This window comes from Lineus longissimus, chromosome 1 (assembly GCF_910592395.1).
Source record: "Lineus longissimus chromosome 1, tnLinLong1.2, whole genome shotgun sequence".
Taxonomy (NCBI): domain Eukaryota; kingdom Metazoa; phylum Nemertea; class Pilidiophora; order Heteronemertea; family Lineidae; genus Lineus; species Lineus longissimus.
The window spans coordinates 16398764-16416855 of record NC_088308.1 but is presented as its reverse complement, the minus strand read 5'-3'; the positions used below and the strand labels follow the sequence as shown (position 1 = coordinate 16416855).

General features: G+C 39.8%; 1 protein-coding gene across 2 annotated transcripts in view; it reads left to right on the top strand.

The window, feature by feature from the left end:
- The first annotated feature begins 327 nt into the window (after window positions 1–327).
- LOC135488840 (multidrug resistance-associated protein 1-like) overlaps window positions 328–18092 on the top strand; it is a 36116-nt gene continuing 18351 nt past the window's right edge. Inside the window, exons 1-16 of one of the 2 annotated variants that reach the window (XM_064773755.1) lie at window positions 328–714; window positions 1656–1838; window positions 5005–5127; window positions 5827–5964; window positions 6335–6493; window positions 7449–7510; window positions 8070–8213; window positions 8725–8742; window positions 9063–9257; window positions 10423–10600; window positions 11758–12012; window positions 12576–12779; window positions 15156–15387; window positions 15978–16044; window positions 16519–16645; window positions 17372–17548. In XM_064773755.1, the coding sequence (XP_064629825.1) occupies window positions 643–714; window positions 1656–1838; window positions 5005–5127; window positions 5827–5964; window positions 6335–6493; window positions 7449–7510; window positions 8070–8213; window positions 8725–8742; window positions 9063–9257; window positions 10423–10600; window positions 11758–12012; window positions 12576–12779; window positions 15156–15387; window positions 15978–16044; window positions 16519–16645; window positions 17372–17548 (2334 nt within the window). In that variant the 5' untranslated portion in view covers window positions 328–642. The remainder of the gene's footprint in view (window positions 715–1655; window positions 1839–5004; window positions 5128–5826; window positions 5965–6334; window positions 6494–7448; window positions 7511–8069; window positions 8214–8724; window positions 8743–9062; window positions 9258–10422; window positions 10601–11757; window positions 12013–12575; window positions 12780–15155; window positions 15388–15977; window positions 16045–16518; window positions 16646–17371; window positions 17549–18092) is intronic. The other variant, XM_064773764.1, reaches the window with a different exon arrangement.

Genomic DNA, 18092 nt, shown 5'->3' with positions numbered 1-18092 from the left:
ATGAAACTATAAAAAACTTTATTTCGGTACAGCACAATGTACATCATCCTTCACCAACTGGAATGTTTGAATTTTATACTTGCCATGAGTTCGATATTGATGCTGTTTTCACCACTGTGTTTGTTATCTTATGCCCTATTATTTTTTCCCTGAGTTAAAAAGTGTCGCAGGTGACCTTTAAATGGAGATTTGCAAAATCATGTCAGTATAAATAATCATATGTTTGAACAAGTGGGTTGGCCGACATGTAGGTATACAAAATAAATTGGGTTATTAGTACAATGATGTTTATGATATAAATCACAGGACACAGTAGATGAGGATATTTTGTGTTTCCGACTGGAAGACTGTGATATTCAGTTCTGGGATTCCGATCGGATACATTAAAATACACATGTTCGTGCAGCTGGTTCGTTGCCACGGTTGGAGAAATACATTCTGATGCTGCATCGCAAGCGTATCGTTTGATATGAAGTCAGATCAGTAGAGAAAGGAATAGGAAATTGATCAGAGTGAATGCATGATATTCAAGTAACGAGGAGGACAGGTTTTTTTAGTTGTTTGTTAGCCATTTCTTATTAATTGACCAAAGCAAGTCCAACCAAGGATAGCCGATTAGCTGTTTGCGCTTCCGCCATCAGGATGGTGGACGGGCAGATTTACTTGGATGGCTGGTGTGGCAACGCGTCATCTGGAAGAAGCTGGGCGTTTTGGGTGAGTTGATTGACCTTTTCTGTTCTGTGACAAATAATTATGATTGTTAATTAAGATTCGAATAATTAAGATTGCCGGTGTGAGGCTCGTGGTTATCCCGGCAGTTATTCGCTCAATGTAATGGCTACTAACGATTAGTTTCTGATTAAGTATATCGGAGAGCGGCAGCAATCTTATCCAGTGAAAGTGGATTATATAGGTCCCCAATTTTAATAGTTCTTCCAGTTTTTGCGTTGTAAATCAAGAATGTGTTACTAAAGAGAGAGGTCTCGGGGCACGTCTTAATAGACCAGACTACATGATCACACAATGGAGTACGTAATTTTGTTTCATGAGCAGCAACAGGCCGTGATATACTGCTCGTATCATACAACCAAGTCGTAAAACGAATAGTACTAAAGTGCCCTTGGTTCTTTCTCGTATATCGATAATGGTTTCCCGCTAAGCTGTCAGAAGCTCAAACATAACGATCGTACCCATGTACCTGTATAACATAGACCGTGAGTACGAGAGTAGTGATGTTATCTGTTTGGTTTCGATTGCTATGCACAACCGGACGGTTTCCCTGGAAACTGTCCTATCGCTGGAGTCACGCATAAGGGTCACGTCGAAACAGAAGAATTCAGTAGATGATCCAGAAAACTGGACTAAGACGTGTCATTCAAGACGTTCATTACGTTTTTATAGTGAAACTTCAATATAGCATTTTGCAATAATGCCTGCAGATATGCTCTTGTGTACTATTATCTAAATTTTCCAGACGAGTTTTCCTTGTCTTAATCATCCGCAGCCGATTGATGTAGGGAATTCTCCCAATCTCCTAGCTTCGTCATAGTAACCGTCGCGAAGTGAAAAAAGTTACATCTTTCGGGAAACCCCTTAGCATGTGTTTGGCATTCTCACCAAGTATTTTAGTAATTCCCTTTGCTCCCTTTATCCAGGATGACCAGATTACGCTCAACACTACCGTGCCGCACTTCACCGAATGCTTCATGTTGACAGTGGTGATGGGCTTGCCATGCGCCTGCATCATCATACCAGCTCCATTCTACATCTTCTATCTCAGCACGCTGGCAACAGTCAGGACCTTCAGACAAATCAGCAACCTGAATATAGCGAAAGTGGTGAGTCAACTACTACATAAGCTCGACGCAAGGACCCAACTATTTTGTTGTATATTGTCACGAGGAAAGAAAAGCACGCGACCTAACGCCGACCTATTTATGTAAAGTGATAATTAGAAGGTACATGTATATAGTTCAGGAAATCTTAATAAATAATCATTCTATATCGTCTTTAGAGAGCATTTTTGATTGTAAAAAATATATGCCTACGTCACAGAGTCTCGATCTGCAACGGTCATTTTTATCACAGTAGTCTCGCGCAGCCAGAAGTTATTTACTTATTAGTCTGGCGCATGCCAGACTTTCTTTGTACGAGACGTTTTCAAGCACGATGTATGTGGGCAGAAGCAACGCCGCGCAAGATTACCTCGAGCAGGGGCTAATAATACATTATGCTAATGAGTATACCTTCCTCATTGAGTTTTCCCAGAATGGTCCATATCGCGCGAAGCTCGGGACGGCATGGTTCCAAAAAACACCTGAGTGCCTCAACAATAACAAAATTACTTCTTTTTCAATGCTTTCACCATTCAACACTTATTCTGGTCACATTTTCGCATTGCTACAATGAAAGACCTTATACTAAAACCACATGTCTGTTGACTGTGCTTTTAGAGAGACTGGCACCATGCCTAGTCTCTCTTAAAGCACAGTCAACAGACACCCCTATACTCCCTCACACTGAGAAACCACAACCGCCCACCCCTTCCTGCTACCTTAAAACTTCTGGGTACTAAGAACGATGTTCTCAATGTTATATTGAATTTTAAGAGTATGATATTAAGTTGTACTACGTCTTTCTACTGATCGACACTTAGATTTGGGGTCAGACACACCCAGCGCTATCCTCGCCACTGATCTTTATAACACTGGGCATGGGCGCAGTCCTTGACATGCAGATTATTGGCTTCGCACTGGTACTCTCCTTAAAAACTTATTACAAAAATTTATCGGCCCAATGGCCTGGTTTCAGTCGATCATGGGCAATAAGCCAAGAAAAAGCTCAAACGGGAAATTACATTATTAAACGGGAAGTTCTGCTGTTTCACTGGTGATTTGGTAACCACAATACACGCGAATAGGATAGGCCCTTTGGACATGAAGGGAATGAAGCGAACTGTAGTAACACAACTGTAACTGGTGGTCGGTGGCGATATTTTTCGAATTTTTTTCTTGCAACTTTTCTCTTTTATGGGTGGACGTATTTGAAAAAAAAATTTGTATAGTTTTGCCACGTATGCATTCCAGATAAAATCACTCTTTATTTGGACGGGAATGTAAAATGTTAAGGGAATTGTAAATCTACGTATTTTGGCATCAAGTTGTGTATCCAATCAAGGAGACAAGAACGAAGTTTGATGCAAAAGGAAATAAATACTAAAGGTTGCCTTTACATTTTCTTTCTTTATGTTAAAGATGTTTTTGAGGAAAGCTAAGCGCACAATAATGCACCGGACCCCAGTCTTTAAGGCTTGGCCAAATCAATACGTGTTTACATATCATTATGATAACAAGTGTGGGTTTTGATGTCTTAACTGTAAAGGCCACTCACTGAATGAATTTAGGGCAAGTTTGTTGGTTATAGGCTGCAATTAAAAAAAGAATATGCTCAATCATTAGATGAATGTTCGCCGTGCTATGTTCCTGCATGATGATATTGACATTAACAATGAATGAGATATCTCAGATGAGCCGCAATGAAAACAATTGGACTATCAAAAATGATATTTAGCTCAACTGGGGAGCTAATGACATCACGTATTATTGTCCGTCGTCCGTCGTCCGCCATTCGTCGTCCGTCGTCCGTTAATAATGGTGGCACGTTTGCTCACTGTAGAACGTTGAAACATGGTGTGTGGATGTCTTATGACAACATGACTGGACACACAAAGAATCATCGGCATTTGACCTATTTTTTGGGCTCCAGGCGGCCATCTTTGAAAACCTTATTTTGTCAATATCCCATGAATGCTGATGGCTAGAACCATGTCATTTTTATTGTCAATAATTCTGATGAGACTACATGACTTCCTATATGGGTTTTTGATTTGACCTACTTTTGAAGGTCACAGAGGTCAAACTCTAAAATTTCAGCAAAGGTGGCAAGTTTCATCAAGTTCACAGAGGTTAAACTCTATAAGTGTCATTGATAGTGCCACATTTTGTCATATTAAAAAGTCAATTTAACCTCCATGTCTCATTTCATCTACCACTTAATCATTCCCAGGTGAGCACAACACCAACAATTAACACTTTTCCAACCCCAACCCTTGACCTGACCCAGTGAACATGGTGTAGACACATCTTGTTTACGAAAAGTATGGCCGTCCAGCTTGTATAGTCCACTCTTACATTTATCACAAATGCGAAAATCATAGTATGTACAAAATGCAGACTATTTTCAAAGTTATGGTTTGATACTCTTGATTCATCTGTAAAACCTCATCGCGCGTAAATAGTGATAACGTCACATCAATGGCAGCCAATCATACTAACTAAACCTGCAATAAAGCAACCAACGTGTTGGGTGATATTATTCTTTAGGTTGAATGTCGATGTTTTTGTTTTTGTTGTTGTTGTTTTGTTGTTGTTTTGTGTTCCCGACTTTTGATGTTTAATCCCAAATTTATCACTGGCACATTTTTTTAAAGAACATGGTAAATCACTGACACCGTCCTACAAAATGTCATCCCTGTTTAATAGTCCCAATAGCCTCTGTGCTGAAATTTACACGAGATTTGTACATCAGAGATGTATAGGCCTATATAGGTTTGGTGGACTGTGGACGATTTGCTTCGTCCTTTCAACGCAAATTCAACAGACAAAAACCTTTCGGTAAATAACATATTCGTTGCATAAGCATACAGTAGAACCTCTCCATCACGGACAATCTTTGAACTTTACTAATCCTGTAACTTAATTGAGATGTGTCCTGATTACAAAGAGGACAAATTCAATGGGAACGACCGGTTTGGGTACAACCGCAGGGTCATTAGTAGAGATGATGTCCTTCATAAAGAATTGTCCGCTAAGGTAGGCTTCACTGTAATACCTTTTCAAAAATTTCTTCAGTTAAAAAACTACCAAGACTACTCTGAACTACCTCACTGCATGACTGGGGTGCACCAATTAAGGTAAAAATGTACATGTATTCTGTTTTCTTTAGGTAATCAACATTTTGGTGTGTATATTGGTGCTGGCGGAGCTGGTCAGACAAACCGTTTTTCCAGTCGATGGTTACCTGATGCCCGTCATCTACGTCATGTATTCAATTTATTCTTTAACACAGGTAAATCTAGCAAGCGTTGTTATCAATCAACATTATTATGACCTCAAAAGCGATAATTTCATAAAGATCGAAAAAGAATTCCCGATCCTCTCTTTGCAGATCTATGCATTGGCAACGCACTGCGATTAGCTTCATGTATGTTGCCATGACGTCACTCCATTTCTTTCTGAGTGAGCATGCGCAAGAGCAAAACTGTCGTTTAGTCGTGCAACTTCCATAAAAAGAATCAGCAACTAGAATTTCAGTTCGGTACGAAGTACTTATCATGATGTCACAACACTGCAATTAAGCATCTGATTGGTATTTGCAATAGTGACGTCACCTGGACATCACCAAGACCTCACCAAGACACCTGGACGTCACTAAGACATCCTGGAACTTGGCATTCACGGGTTGAGCTTCAGACCCATCCTTTCTAGCCCTATATAGTCGATAACATCATTTAACAGTAATGACAGTGCATAATTTCAGGAATAACACTGGATGCATGGATTTTGAGACCGTTTTGAAATAATGCACCTCAAATATTGTTAAATTGGCAACCCAATATTTCCTGGGTACAATAATGGTCACTTTTAAAGCCCGTCAATAATCAGAATTGGTACTCTGTACGAGACTTTAAAGTATTGATTTCTTATCTCTGTTCTTATGAGTTTTTGTTTCATTCACCTATCAAATCTGCTTTTTGTTGTGTTATAGATTCTTACGACCATCATCATGCATGTCGAGTACAGGAAAGGCTTTCATACTTCAGGCCTGATGTTTTTATTCTGGTTGATCCTGTCCTTAGCTGGCTTGATACCCTTTGTCGCCAGGATCACTGCCGCTGTAGAGGACGTAAGTAAGAAGATCACAACCAGCTATATGTATCCGGAAAAATTATGATAGCATCGGGTTTCCTTTTAGATTATAGACAAAACATCAATACTGATAAAAACGTCTTGACATGGTGCAAAGGAATGTCTCGGTCCGATACGGGCAAAAATTTTGATATACTTAAGTGTGAGAAGTATTTACGTCTCGCTGCATATGATGACAAATAATTCAGGCAGAAGCAATTCAATAAGTTCAACGGTTATTGAAATAGAGCTAATTTAATTACCAAAAGTCCATATTATATTCAAAATTATAACTAAGTTCTAGTTTTTTCACCCAATAGCTAGTTAGTTAAACATGTTTGTTTAATCCATACTGATATCCATTTCAGGAGACGTACATCAATCGCATTGGAGTGTGGAAATTTGCGTCATTTTACATAAGTTATATTCTGATATTTGTTGAACTGGCGCTGCAGTTTAAGGCGGATATGGCGGCTCAAGACTGGGACAAATACATTTGTTTGGAATCTTATGATAAAAAGAAATCGGTAAGCTAAATATCTATAATTGAGCATTACTAATACATTTGACAATCCTCTTGACTTCCACATCCAAACATGCGACATATCAACGCCAAGAGAAAACCAAATACGAAGCGGAACGAAGTAGAAGAAGAACGTGTAGGCTGTATTAGATAAGAATTAATACTAACTTAAAGTCATTCTGAGCCAGTTACATAATATGACAAAAACTAAGTATAATTTAGGATGTGGCTGGAACTAGCTTCCCAAGTTTGACAACAGGGGGCTAAAGTGGCTCCTATATGGTCATCGCTCATACTGGTTGTCTGTCATTTGGGTATCATGATAAGATAAACAAAACTAATCTGTACTTTTAAAGCCAATGAATAAAAAAATGGTACATGCATATCATAAATGATATCCTAAAAGCCAACTGAGACATGCAAGGGCCCATTTTAGCCCTAGCAAAGGCATATGAAATAGAGAATTTCGCTCTCTGGCGAAATGCCCTATGTTACAACTCTGACAGCGAGATATCTTTATAACTGAACTGCAGTCATCGAGTGTTATCTTCGATATCGGTGAACTCAAAAAAGAAGAATTTTCAAATCGATAAACCTGGTCTTTATATCCGCAGGACTATTTAAAAATCTTATCCGAACATGATTTCCAATTAAATATTATTCTGATATTCTTTTATGATACATCTCTGTGAAAGCGTTCTTATACTTAATGAGGTGGAGCTAAAATGTTGACCAAAACCGAGGCGTAGCCAAGGTTTTGGCCAACATTTTAGAGGACACTTATTATTACCTTACATTATTATTATTATTATTACAACATCATAGAATGGTTACTGTATTTATAGTAAATCCTTTCCCACATTTCATTAAAGGCAATTGGAATATTGCAAACGTTTTTCTCGATGCTTCACTGATACTAATTGAATTCTTCGCCTAATGTTTTCTCTTTTTCCTTCCAGAAATGCTGTCCGGAGCTAAAAGCATCATTTGCTTCAAGAGTGATGTTTGCGTGGATGTTTCGGTAAGAGTCCATTTTGTGTATCATGAGGATTCATTCCAAAACTGCATTTTCCGGGCATAATTTCATTTAAACTCTATTGGCGTTCTACATTCGTTAGGGAATTTTCGCCAAGCCCCCGAAATTATCCCAATGTTCGACATCGTTATTAGAGGGTGAAACAATGAGATAAGCGTTCACTTTCGCATTTCGGGGGATTTGCGAAAACTCCCTAATGATTCGTAAATGACGCGAAGCAAAAGGGATGTCAATTGTGATTTGGACTGCATTGTAGAACATGCATAACAAAACATTGGTAGTAACTTTAAAGGGACAATATAGGCAGCAGCTAGACAGGCAAGATAAAGTTACACAAAGTCGCCAATAGGGGTCTCTCACATTTCACAGTACGTCGAAATGATTCACGCTTGTCTGAGGAATATATTTAGTGCTGAATCTGACATGACCCAGTGCTCTTACTGTATATATTAGCCACCTGAAGATGGCCAAATTAGCCCCTCTGCTCCTGCCTATATCTTCCCCCTACTCTATAAATATGTTATACATGCATATATCATTTCAGTCTCATGGTTCAAGGCTACAGAAAGACACTAGTATTCAATGACCTTTGGCTGATGAGACCTGTTGACTCGAGTAAATACATCTTTGACAAGTTCGTAAAAGCTTATAGAAGTCAGAGGTCCAAGCAGAGGAGAAAGGAAAGAAGGTATATTTCTCTTGTTCATCACACATCTTAAATACTAAGATCCGTGCCTTTCAATTAATCATATCACTGATGATTATATGTAGTAATGATAATACATCATACACACGTAGGCGTCTAACATGCTGATCAAACCGCTCTCCTCACCAAAGTGAGTGATTCATGAAGAATAAAAAAAACGACTCTTGAAAATGTCTTTGCTTGGGTTTAACACTATTTGCTCGGAAAGACCATGGCCTTTGATTATATGACAGACGCACACAATAAGATTCCGCGATTTCCAAAACCTGCCCTAGATATCTTGACAGAAAAACGAACAAGGTGTGAATATGGCCGGGTTTCAACCCTCTTGTACACCACCAGTTAAACTTTGTGGACACTTCTATCTTGATTTCATTGGCAGCCAATAATGCAGCTGCAGTGTTAGTTGATCTACTTCTGCCTCCCTCCCAACACTCTACCGGTATAGTTATCATGTCCATCAAATCTTTCAACACGCCATTTTACTTTTCAGTTTCTTTGACATTATCAGGTATAAAAACCTTGCGTTATTTCTTGGCACGTGGCATGAATAACTCTCTTGCAATTTACACTATGCTCTTACGATTTATTTACACTAATGATCTTACAATATACGCTGCTGCTATTTCTTTACACTTTACACTCATCAGATTCATGCTTTCAATTTTCACTACAATTCTTGAATGCTTTAATCAATTGTATTCATTCAAAAGTTTTACTGCACATGTAAACTAGTGAGGTGAAACAAATTATATGCATGCCTCTAAAAGGGCCCATACATGCCTGAAATGTGCACTTTGAAAGCGAACGTCATCGTCATTCCGTTTTCAGTAGCAACACCGTTGAGTTCACTGCAAGTGTTAGTAATGCCGATCAACCAGAAGTGATCATTAGTGATAATGGAGGAGAAAGAAGAATATCCATGATGAGCATTTATACCAAGGTTTTCGGATGGACATTCTTTCACTCGGGCATCTTCAAGCTTCTCTCAGACGCCATTACTTTTGGTCAGCCGCTTCTCCTTAAGTGAGTACAAACTGCATTGGCTCGCTTGTGTAAAATGATTCATTACTTTGTAATAAAGTGTAAGATAAGATGCTTGTCGATTTTTTCAAAGATATATTGCATCTTCAGAGGTTTTTCACCTTAAACTTGTCCTGAGAATTCTATCAGCTGAAAAAAAACCGACAAACGTTAATATTTAGCACGATTTGGGGCAAAAATGCGCTAAATATACGCACTATTCGAATTTTTCTTTGCAAATTTGGTCTAATTGACAAAGAATACAAGTTACCCCATCATATAACTTTGCACAAGCCGTTTTCTCCTAATTTTCTATGCTAACATTGTATAGTCGAAATATCAGTTTTTAGCCTAACTTGCGCTAAACATACTTTTCAAATACAGCCCGAGGACTTCATTGAGACTTGTCATATTTTATAATCATAGACACCAGTTTTCACATAAAGACATTTTCTAATCACGTCTCGTTAGACTGCGCATGCCTAACCTTGAGAGAAAATAACGACAAAAATGAAAGTTCGCCGGAACATTATTTCTCGATTTCTCATCCGTTTTTTTACGCATGCATGCACATAAATACATATCCATTGGTTACGGCTTGGAACTGTAACCCTAGTTAAATCAAGTATGGATTAAAGATCTATACTCGGTTATATCAATGCACATGCGCACATGCGTATACCCGGATGCGAAATCTAAACATTTTGTGCTGGCTTTTGCCGACCGTTTTGTTCATTCAAAGACCTTAAAGGCCGTGTGTAATTACTGGTGGTCCATGAAAATAGAAATGCAGTGACACACAATTTCGCAGTGCAGCTATCATGCATACGATTTCTCTGAAACTTGGTATTTATAGTATTTGTATATCTGTCGACACGACTGCGATACTGAAATTTGTATTTAGTACTGCGTGTCAACGCCATTGGAAATTTTCAAATTCAATTACAAATTTCAAATTCTTAACGAACGGCGTAGGCCTTTAAAGAAGTACTGTACATTTCCAACGATACCCAATGGCGTCCAGATATTCCATCGAATGTCCTGCCAGCACTTCCTGAGGAATGCTGCGCAGGGCCGTTAAAGCGAACATTTACTCCTGATGTCCACAGGATGTGCCAGCAAGGCGTTATCCATATTTTTCCTAACGCTTATTGCGTTCTCTTTTCAGTCTTATGATACAATTCATTGAAAGTAATGATAGCTATCTGTGGAAAGGTTACCTATTGGGTGTCTGCTTGTTTGGCGTGTCATGGCTGAGGGCCATCTTTGCTGGACACCATATGAATATCAACCAGATACTTGGAATGAGACTGAGGACCATGATCACGGCAGCAGTCTATCGGAAGGTACGGCAGCGACATCGTGGATTTCGTGAATAATAACATATCGATTAAATTCACAAAAATTATGTTTGATTGGAAAAACCAAAGTTAGCTTTGTAATCCGCCAAAATGAAAATGATGAAAAATCTACTTTTGCCAAACCTCTATTTTGCATGCGCCGATTCGAGGTCTTTCCCGTCAGGATTTGTGCGTACAAGAAATAACGAATAACGCGTTGAAACAAAATTGGAAGGGCATCAAACACATTTAGAAAAATAGTTTACTGATGAACCACAGGAAGAACAAACATACTGCCATAAAAAGTCGCCCATTCCTTTAAGTTTGTCCCCATATTGTTTTTGGTTTGTGGGACCACGTCCATTCGTCCCGAAGTAGCTAGTGGAATTCAGATTGTCTCACTTGTGCGCTTATTTTACCTTCGGAACGAGATCTTGCCAGAACTGTATTATACAACCCAACAAAAGACTAGCACTGGGCGATATCCTGGTGACCTCACTGAACGAGGGATCGGCCAGGTCAGGGCAAACCATATCAATCAGATAATGGAGCAAGAATGGTAACCCTTTGCCCGACTGGCTTTGGTTTTTGTGTTAGATCACCCGGTCTATACACTTTCTCACTCAAGGAGTCACACCAGCTGTAGTAAATGGGATTCAGCAGGTTTGGGGACTGGGGTGGGCGCTGATCCATATGGAAAGATTGTTTCAGACTATGGCATAATATCTGTCTAGAAAAAAACATATCCAAAAGTAATATACGGGTGCTCCATGACATTTGATTGACATGTGTCGATCACCTGGGACCCGGGACACCTATGCAGGCAACGTCTCTGGGACCATTTTGGACATTGGTTCTTTGGCAACTTTTCTTTAATTGGTTAGAGAGAACAAAACTTTCTGCAATATTTTTTTAGAATAACGCATGAAAATACCAGATCTACTATGAAAGAATTCCCACATTAACCGGGCGAGTAAAAGAATAGGGATTTATTTAACCTTGAAGTTCTTTATCCTCCCGATATACGTTTGTGGAATGTAGATACTCAGATAGGGAAAGTTGTAGAACATTAAATATGTTAAAGGGTTATTTGGCGAAAGATTGCTTGAAATACCATTATGCAAGTTACCTGCTATACAATTAAGATGCACATTCGTTTGCAGTCGTTGCTGATAAACAGCGAAGCTAGGAAAGGATATACCTCGGGTGAGATTGCCAATCTGATGTCTGTGGATGCGCAGAAGATGCAAGATGTTCCCATGATGTTGCACTTCACGTGGGCAGCACCTTTGACGATAGCTGCCGCGCTGGTCTATCTTTGGACTATCCTGGGCGTCGCCACTCTAGCCGGAATCGGTGTTCTTGTCATAATATTCCCCGTCAATGTTATTTTTGCAAAATTGTCAAGGACCTTATTGGTAAGTACTGACATTTAACCAATGGGGCTGACTGTACTACATTTTCGCAGAAGGATAGGTTCTTTCATTTGAACTTGAGTTTTAGTATATGGAAATACATCCCAAATACAAATTCCAACATCGAAGTGTATTGATATGGTGTGTGTATTAACTGATCGACCTTTGTGCTTAAATTTGTATCCTTGTCCGGGGATGCCTGTTCATGGAAGGAAAGCCTATGCTTTAAAACAGATGTTTCATTCGTTGAGTTTGTATTAAGTCGAGTTTTCATGACTTGGATATAGGATTGGAAAAAAAACCCACAAAATAACACTATTCGAGAAAAACGTTTAGGCATGATGTTATTTTGCCCCTTACCTCGTAGTGAAAAGAATTCAATTCTCGACTAATACACGGTCCCCTTGTCTATAAAAACAAAGCCCGCTCGCACCTCTAGGCCCATTATTCTACTGTCCTACCAAAGGGTTGTGAGGGCAGATCTTGATGATAAGGACTCCCACGAAACAGCTTTCATGCTAGGGGCCTTAACAAAATAAAAGTAATGGCCAAATTTAAACTTTCAGTTTGGCACCATGAGATACAAGGATGCCCGCCTGAAGACGATGACTGAGATCCTGTCCGGAATGAAGGTGCTCAAGTTATATGCCTGGGAACCTGCCTTTGAGGAGAATATAACAGAGATCAGGAAGGATGAAATGAAAACACTGAAGTCAGCAGCTATCATTGATGCTATTGCCTACGCCACCTGGTTTTTGGTTCCATCTTTGGTGAGTGCATGTATCGATTTTCATCTCCCATGACTCAATCCCTTTATTTGATGCCTTATACACAATGCGCCAGGACAGGAATTTAGCTTTTGGTGAACTTTCTGACAACGGAGTATGTCATAAATAGTTAACAGTTTTCACAAAATGGGCATGAGTGTGGAAATAGGAATTATCTGAAAATGCATTGACTTTTCACAACACATTGCATAAACTTATATGCGCCTCCTAGTCCTGGCCGACAGAAAAATTAATCATTGTCCAAATAGTTTGCACTAAACTGTTCGTATTGACTTCAAGCATCCCCCGAGCACATGCAAGCCCATATAGAATACTCACAGCTGGAAAATATCATTCCCTGATTAACATCAGGTCCGCTTAAAATGGCAAACTTTATGAATTATCATCCTATCCTAGGCATAAAATGTTCTTCATTGGCTCACCGTAAGGGGAGTCTATACGATAGCGCTGTGTCCGTCGTCGTCGTCGTCGTCGTCGTCGTCGTCGTCGTCCGTCGTATCCTGTTTCAGAAACAGTGGCACGTTTCTTAACCGCTAGGGCTATGAACTTGAAACTATGTACACAGCACCCCCTAGGTCAGGTGACCTCTGACACTGAATTTCGGTCCGATCTGATTCTCTACTTGGCCACCGGGGGGCCAAATGTTGATATCTAAAAAGTGTGATATCTCGCTTATTAGTGACTTGTTTTCGATGAAACTTTTGTTGTAGGTACTCATAACAAATATACATCTTATGTCGTACGGGTTTTTAATTTGACCTACTTTTCAAGGTCACAGAGGTCATGTGGCGTAAATTGGCCGTTAGAGTGTAAACTATGGCACGTTTCTTAACCACTAAAGCTATGAACTTGAAACTTAGTACATATAACCCCCTATATCAGATAGCCTCTGGTGCTGAAATTCAGTTTGATCTGATTTTCAACTTTGCCACCAGGGGGCCAAAAGTGGAAATCTAAAAAGTGTGATATCTCGCTTATAAGTGACTTGTTTTCGATAAAATTTTTATGGTAGGTACTCTTAGGAAGAATACATCTTATGTCGTACGGGTTTTTAATTTGACCTACTTTTCAAGGTCACAGAGGTCATGTGGCGTAAATTGGCCGTTAGAGTGTAAACTGGGGCACGTTTCTTAACCAGTAAAGCTATGAACTTGAAACTTGGTGCATATAACCCTTACATCAAATAACCTCTGATGCCGAATTTTGGCCCGATCTGATTCTTTATTCGGCCACCAGGGGGCCATAATGGAAAAAGTAAGAAGTGCAATATCTTGCTTATTTTTAGTGATTCGTCATCGTTTTCAATAACATTTTTATGGTAGGTTCTCCTAGCAAGGATACATCACATATCATATGAGTTTTTGATCTGACCTGCTTTTCAAGGTCACAGAGGTCAAATGGCGTAAATTGGTCGTTTGATTGTAACTATGGCACGTTTCTTAACCACTAAAGCTTTGAACTTGAAATTTAATACACATGACTCCCGACGTCATGTAACCTCGGACACCGAATTTCGATATGATCTGGTACTCAACTCGGCCACCAGAAGGCCAAAACTAAAATAGGTAAAAAGTGCAATATCTCGTTTATTAGTGACTTGTTTTTGATGATATTCTTATGGTACTTACTCCAAGCAACGATACATCACATGTCATACCGACTTTGGTTTGACCTATATACTATACATGTACAATGTTTCTTAATCTGGATGAATTCCATAGCACCAAATATCTATACGGTGAGCCGTTTCATTTTTATCATCAAATTCATCGTATCGAATTCCAAGCGTATACCTTCAGATTATGCGGACCCCCTGACACACCTGGGCTGGCCACAGGTTGTTCAAAACTACGATAGCTTTACTACAGAGATTAAGTCTAACATGCAGTGAACGATTTATTGGGATTTACTAACAGAAATAGGGTCTTAAGGATACGCTATGGATACGCTATGCGTCCTATATGTAACCGCTGGTTACATATAGGACGCAAGTTTTGTGCCCTGTTGAGAGGGCACTACTACATGTACTAGACTTTACCGATCACCAGTTACCGGCCGTGGTAGCTGGTTTTCTAGACCGCAAATCCCGAAAAGGGCCATGGCGCTGCACAAACCCTTCATCGGGCACCGAGCGCGCCAACCTGAAACAAGCTAACATGGGATGAATTAGCCAAGGGGCAACTTATCCTCGGGATTAAATATATCTGGAGACGAATTATCCTAGATTACATGGACACCTATGTACATCAGTACTGTTAGGATGGACCGATTGCGACTGCCTGTTGTCACTTAAGGACTAATCGCAGCAGCAGCATTCAGTTTTATGTTACAGAATGTTTTTGTGGTTTTTATTTGCAGATGGCCCTCTGCTCGTTTGCAGTTTACGTAGAGATTACTCCCAGTCATTCCCTCTCCCCGACGATTGCCTTCGTATCTTTGAACCTGTTCAACATCATGCAAGCCCCTATCCTCGTGCTCTCCAATATGATCCGACAGGTCCTCCAGGGCTATGTTTCCACAAAGAGAATCGGTAATTTTCTCAGTGTTGCTGAGTTGGATCCAAATGAAGTAAAAAAGGACGGCAACATGGGTAGGTACAAATGACAATAAAATAAGTATATTTGATGTTTCGATATTTCGATATTTTTTCGGTGGGCTGGTTCGATTACAGGTGGCACTTACTATAGTACATGTACATCGAGGAGGCCAACCCGCATGCAGGCGAGATTTAAGCCAAGATGCCTGATTTATTCCCGAAGAGCCTGCTTAGACGCAGATGTAGGCATTCATTACAATACAACTTCAGATTGGTATAGCTGCAGGCAATGCATCTACTATGGCTTGGGACACCTATTGAAGCTTTCAACCAATTAAGATGATGGTGTGCCACCTTTGTCACCACCCAGATCATGCAAGGGGTTCATGTAACACACATAAATGAACTTGAATGTTCACCATCTAAATATATCATGCCGAAAAAGATACACTTTGCAGCTTTGGAAAACCAGAAACTCGTACTTTCTATATTTGAAGGAAAAAGAGGGGTGCTGCTCCTGCCTTTGCTAGTCAAGATTGGCGTTTATTATCTTAACTTCGGGACGCTTTTATGTACCTCTTTTGGTCCCTGAGGCAAATATATATTGAAGCCTTGATAATGATGTCTCCTTGTCTGCCTTCCAGATGAGGCCATCAAGATCACGGGAGCCGACTTCAGCTGGGGCAAGAATGAGGAGCCATCACTTACCAAGTACGTTTTGAGTAAAACTAGAGACATTTCGCAAAATCAATATTTTCTTTTACTTGTGGGACTACATGTATGTGTGGGAATATCCTCCCAATAGTAATGGCGTAATATCATTTAGCCTGATGATCTAATTCTCACAGGACCCTTTTTCGATTTTCAGTCATGATCAGTTCATGTGTACTTCAGTAATGTTTTGGAGTGTTCCCGTCATTATTCTCGAAAATAAGCATGTCATGTTTCTCTGTGTTCCCCAAATAAACAAATGGTCTCTCCTGTTGTCTGTTGTATGGAAACACTGGGAACATAAAAAAGTATATTAGTCAGTCTACTACGTTCAAATCGACGGTCTGGTGTTGCTGTAGCTTAGCTCATTTCCTTAGAACATCTAAGATTGGCAAAAGCAGAAGTAAAATAAGTATAACTACAGCTAACAATATATTGGCATATGGATCATGTATTTGTTTTTTACTTTCCTAGTATCAATCTTAATGTAAAAAGTGGGAGTCTTGTCGGTGTTGTTGGCCCTGTTGGAGCTGGCAAATCCTCGTTGATAAATGGCATATTGGGAGAGATGGACATTATTCAGGGCAGTGCAAAGATTAATGTAAGTCAAAGAAACTACTCTAGTTTCTTACTCCTAACTGATCTTTGAACAGTGCACATTTCTAGGCACGTATTGGATCACTCCCGTCGTGGGCCTACCAAAATGTACACATACACTGGCTTACTACAGTGGACGTTAGGCGTGCGAAACTAGAGTATTCACTCTATACATTGATAGTTAGTAGAAAATCAGCGCAGCTAGGTCTCAGTATCATTGAGGAGTACCCAAAACGTTTTCGTCCGAATAAGACACAAAATGATCCTCAGGTGGTGACCGTTGGTCACTTCACGCCCGTTGTTGAAGTTACGAGACTCCGTCATGTTGCAAAATACCTAATCTGTACATTTATACGTACATAATTTATTTCTCGGTGGATTTGAACCCTTTTCTTAAATAAAGAGGCATGACATTTCACCTGAGATGAATAAATGATAAATACTAAAAGTTTATACGATTGGCGGAAAAAATCTCAACGTCTTCATAATGTGTGTGACTTCCTGGTAGCGTGATGGGGACCGAGAAAAGTTGAGGTGCGTGAGGTAGCCGATAAGCCGCAAACGGAGGCAATTCCTTGTACCTGGTATCTCTCTGTCAGGGCAAACAAAACACCTGATCCAAATGGACAGTAGCTTTAGCTCGAGGTGGAGTCACTTATAATCTGAGGACTATCTTTATTAACTTCAGTCACAGATTTTCAAAGGTTACACATGTCTGTTCGGTTTGCAGGGTTCCGTTGCATATGTTCCGCAACAAGCCTGGATACAGAATGCTACTCTCCAGGACAACATACTGTTTGGCAGTAAGATGCACCGAAAGAAATATGATCGGTGTGTTGAGGCATGTGCCCTCGAGGCTGATTTCAAGATCCTACCTGGTGGTGATTTCACCGAGGTGGGAGACAAGGTAACTATGATCGATGTGCGGAATTATGTACCCTGTGGTGATTCGTTTCGTGTTGTTTAGTGCAGTGTTGGTTCTGGATTTTCAGCTTAAGAGACCATGCTCTCTGTACATAATATGTTCACAGACTATTCAATTTGCCCTTCCTTTTACGGTCACAGGCCTCAAATGACATTTACTATTGACAGGTAGCATAAGACCAGGACCTGGAGTTTCGTCCGATTTTTTTCAGTCACCACCCACCTGGTTATTCAAAAGCACATAATTCACGTTATCCCTCACGGCAACGTTAAGTATCCTTCAAGACGCTATATTTTTTTAGGTAATCCCATTGAAATGTATTTCACGTCAAGACTATATAACGATTTCCTTAATGAAAAACACAGTACAGTTTTGAACAACCCATTCCCGCACTTAGTTGTTTAAAAGCATGTCAGCTTTAACGGAGTCGTTAGTCTTGACGAAAACCGAAACCGTCAATCTAATAGTACTTTCTTTAGCATCAGGGCCGATTCGCACTAATTTTATACCTAGGTCTTTGATGATC